General features: G+C 49.7%; 1 protein-coding gene across 1 annotated transcript; it reads left to right on the forward strand.

The window, feature by feature from the left end:
* The first annotated feature begins 773 nt into the window (after positions 1-773).
* On the forward strand, positions 774-2,868 carry MAP1LC3C (microtubule associated protein 1 light chain 3 gamma). Its single transcript, XM_003798832.3, has 4 exons — positions 774-894; positions 997-1,052; positions 1,198-1,304; positions 2,640-2,868. The coding sequence occupies exons 1-4, from the start codon at positions 837-839 to the stop codon at positions 2,866-2,868; spliced, it is 450 nt and encodes a 149-aa protein (XP_003798880.1). The 5' UTR covers positions 774-836.
* Positions 2,869-4,327: the final 1,459 nt, after the last annotated feature.

Here is a 4,327-nt window from a genome sequence, read left to right on the forward strand (position 1 = left end):
TCAGAATTAAATTGGAGGACAGTCAGTTGGTGTCTGCTGTAGTTTGTGGGGCAACTCCCTTGCACATCTGGTGTCAGAAGCTGCTGTCAAAATAGAGGAAAAACGGAGTTTGCTTTTTCCTATACGTGCTATCTTACCAAACAGCTAGGTTCTCATCTCTTAGAGGAAGCTCTTAGGGGCAATCGTCCTTCCTTCCCTCCTTTATTGCAGAATAAAATGACAGCGTGTGGCAGTGTATAACCTGTACTACCTCGGGACGCCTCTAGGTTTTAACCCCAACTGGTTCTTTTTCTAGCTGCATGACTGGGGGCAAACCACCTTGCCTTTATGACTGTAGGTTTCTTCCTGTGAAAAATAGCAAGACTGTTGTGAGACTTGAACGGCCCATTTCAGGGTGAGGTGGATCTGTCTTGGACTTCCCTCAAGATGGTTGGTTACCAAAGTGCAAAAATGTCCTCAGCACAGGCAGTTTTTACCTCTCCCAAGCCCAGATCTAGGCTGTTGGAGTGTATCACCAGTGATTTAACTACAAACCCTAATTTCTTTAGCAAAAACACATCTTGAACTGGTCATGAACCAAGTGACTTTCTCTGACCAACGAGCAGGTGGCTATTCCATTTCCATGCTCAGAACTAACCTCCTGCTGCCCAGGGAGGGTGTGGGGGGGTGGGGAGAAGGCAGGGTTGGGAGAGGCCTGATGTCACTCAGCTCTACAGAGGGCCTCCTTCAGCCTCCTGCAGGCAGTTTGAGAGCAGCTGGTGGAATGAGTTAGCGCCTGGTTGTGGGATTTTTTTTTTTCATTTTTAAGACAGATCCAGATACAGCTGTCGAGTAAAATGCCGCCTCCCCAGCAAATCCCAAGCCTCAGACCTTTCAAGCAGAGGAAGAGCTTAGGTAAAGTTCTAGGGAGTTGCTCTCTGGGATACTTGAGAAAGAGAGAGGGAAGGATATAACCTTCTCTTATTGTCTATTCTTTTGTACTTGAAATATTCACAGCAACCAGGCAAGAGGAAGTGGCTGGAATCCGGGCAAAATTCCCAAACAAGATCCCGGTAAGACTCCACTGAGTAATACTCAGGGGGGCTGCGATTCGGGGTCCTGTTCTTTGGAGGGACAGAGCACGGGAAGCCAGCAACCTCCCTCTCTGTTCCAAGTTCCTGAGACAGAGAGGACTGTAAGGGTGGAAACTCTTGACAGGTGATAGTGGAGCGCTGCCCCAGGGAGAAGTTCCTGCCCCTGCTGGACAAAACCAAGTTTCTGGTCCCACAGGAGCTGACCATGACCCAGTTCCTCGGCATCATCCGGTAGGTGGCGCGCTGCACCCGGGGAGGAAGGTGTGCTCTGCATACCTGGGCTCTTCCTGTGACCTTTGTTTTGTGGTTTTGTTTGGGGGATGGAAGCGTTCCAGGGGAAAAATGGGAAGGGGCCTTTTTTGGTGACTCTTCTTTTAGATTCTGTACTGCCTGCTCTGAGAAGGACTATTTTAAACAGGTGAGGAGAACCCTCTCAGACAATAAAAGACAGCACGAGCTGCCAACACGTCTAAGAAATTCCTAAAGTAGTCTTAGCTCTGAAACTAGTCTAGAAGACCCTTCCAGATACTGCCTGAAACCAAGTCTGTACGTCGGCAGCAGAGACCAGCACCTTTCAAGTGTGTGTGCACCTAGGGGTGGGGACCTTCGCAAAAAAACAAATGCTCCCTGCTCAGAATATTGAGAGGAAAAACAGGGAATTCATCCCCTGAACCCACTCCTCCTGTGGGTTAATGCAGAGATGCTACAAAGACAAGGTAGCTATTTTTGGGGGGTGGGGGAGTGGCCGGGGCTGGGTTTGAACCCACCATCTCCAGCATAGGGAGCCAGAACCTTACTCCTTTGAGCCACAGGCGCTGCCCAACAAAGTAGCTATTTTAAAGCTTAAGACAGCTGAGGAGAGTCATCTGACATATGGATTCAATAAACAATGATTTAGGACTAAATTACATAGCCCCAGAGGGTAAGGTTTCACAGGGTTGAAAAGTCTGGTCAGAAGCTGTGCAGCGGCTTAGAGGCTGCTTGTTTCTTTGACAATTCACTATGTATGAATGTTTGTCTTTTTATTTTATTTCATTTTTTGAGACAGAACCTCAAGCTGTCCCCCTGGGTAGAGTGCCGTGGCATCATAGCTCACAGCAACCTCCAACTCCTGGGCTCAAGCGATTCTCCTGCCTCAGCCTCCCAAGTAGCTGGGACCACAGGCACCAGCCACAATGCCCAGCTATTTTTTGGTTTCAGCCGTCATTGTTGTTTGGCAGGCCCAGGCTAGATTCGAACCTGCCAGCTCTGGTGTATATGGCTAGTGCCTTAGCCACTTGCGCCACAGGCACCGAGCCTGTTTATCTTTTTATTTTGTTTAAATGAGTTATTTAAGAGTATTCTGATTTCCTCTCCCCAGGGCTCATTTGCTCAGTGTTTTCGTGTTGGCATGTCTCCTAGTTAACAACGGGATAGCCTCACTTTTTTAACCCAACTCAGAGGAGTTGTGGTTCCTAGATCTCCGGGGAAGCCGAGGGAGCAGTTCCGCCTTCCCCAGCATGGTGGTCCTGCAGAGTCTCAGGCTGCCTCCCAGGGCCGCCTCTCACCCCCCTCCTCCTGTTCCAGGAGCCGCATGGTCCTGAGGGCCACTGAAGCCTTTTACTTGCTGGTGAACAACAAGAGCCTGGCCAGCCTCAGTGTGACCATGGCAGAGATCTACAGGGACTACAAGGACGAGGACGGCTTTGTGTACATGACCTACGCCTCCCAGGAGATGTTTGGCTGCTTGGGGTCAGCAGGCCCTTTGGGGACAGAACCTGCAATCGGCTCCAGTCAGGAAGGGCTTGTCCTCTGACAGATGCATCGGAAGATGACGGAAGGGGCCGGGCATAGGGCTGCCTGGGGCGATCGGCTCAGTGACAGCCAAGCTGTGCTCCTTCCCAGTTCACTTGTTTTGTGCTCCATGCTCTTGTGTTCTCTAAAAAAAATGCTCTGGGAAGTTTCATAAATTGTAACTCTCTTTGGAGTGAGAAATGGCTAGGTCATATGATGGTTTTGTGCGATGAGCTGGAGATGATATTTTAAGTGTCCTTTGGGGTGTGGGTGGGCAGGCCCTTGAATGGATATCACCCCCTGCGTTGAGCAAGATTCCTATACATGGATCAGTCATAGAGAGCCAGTGGCCTGTGGAGAGATCTCCCTGGAACAAGCCAGTATGGACCTCGGTCAGCTCACCTGGGGGGTGTCCTTATGTGTCATTAGATTATCCTAATTTTCCAGCACTAACTCTACTTATTTCCCCTTATTCCCTTTTCATCTGTTGATGCCACGCATATTTATGCCAAAGTTGTAAATCTCAACATAAAGTCATTTAAACCACTTGAGTGTTTACTGTGTGCCAACCTTCATTCTAAGCAACCTGTGTGCCATTAGCTTCTCACCGCAACTCTCTATGATTCATCACTGTTATTTTGTGGATAAGGAGCCTCCTACCCAGAAAGGCCAAGAACATTTTCCAGATTCACACGTGTTCTACAGGACCTGAGGATGGGGAGTTTGGCTTTAGCTGCCCTGCTTCTCATCATCCACCAGGTTTCCCAGCTGGGGCAGTCACCCTACTCACTGGCTGACTACCAGATCCTTGAGCCTCAGTGTTGAGTGGGCCACGTGTAAACTCGGAGCCCCATGAATGAAAAACAGGGTGTTTCATCCAGCAGCAGTACAAGAGCAAAGGTCCCAGCCGTGCTGGGAGGGCACTGGTCACGAAAGCTTTTACAGAAGCTGAATGTGAGCTGGGTTTTGAAGTATGGATAAGAGTTTGTCTAGGAAGGAGTTTGATTTAATTACGTTCAGCAACATTTATTGGGCACTTACTATCTGCTAAGCCAGGCGTCCTCAAACTATGGCCTGCGGGGCCACATGCAGCCCGCCTAGGACATTTATCCGGCCAGCCAGGTGTTTTTGCTGCTGCTGCCTGTCCTGCTTAGCAGCTGACTCGCCCCGGGGCCCTCAGTCCAGCCCTCCAACAGTCTGAGGGACAGTGAAATGGCCCGCTGTTTAAAAAGTTTGAGAGGGTGGTGCCTGTGGCTCAAGGAGTAGGGCGCCGGACCCATACACCAGAGGTGGTGGGTTCAAACCCAGCCCTGGCCAAAAGCTGCACACACACAAAAAAGTTTGAGGACCCCTGTGCTAAGCTCTACTTTAGAGTCTGAAAATACAGCATCAAACAAGATAGGCAAGGTCCCAACCCTCATGGAGCCCCCTTTAATGTTAGCAAAAGAAGAAAGATGATGTTTGGATAAAGAAGAAGGGGA

This window comes from Otolemur garnettii, unplaced genomic scaffold (genome assembly GCF_000181295.1).
Source record: "Otolemur garnettii isolate 467f Iridium unplaced genomic scaffold, OtoGar3 scaffold00141, whole genome shotgun sequence".
Lineage (NCBI taxonomy): Eukaryota > Metazoa > Chordata > Mammalia > Primates > Galagidae > Otolemur > Otolemur garnettii.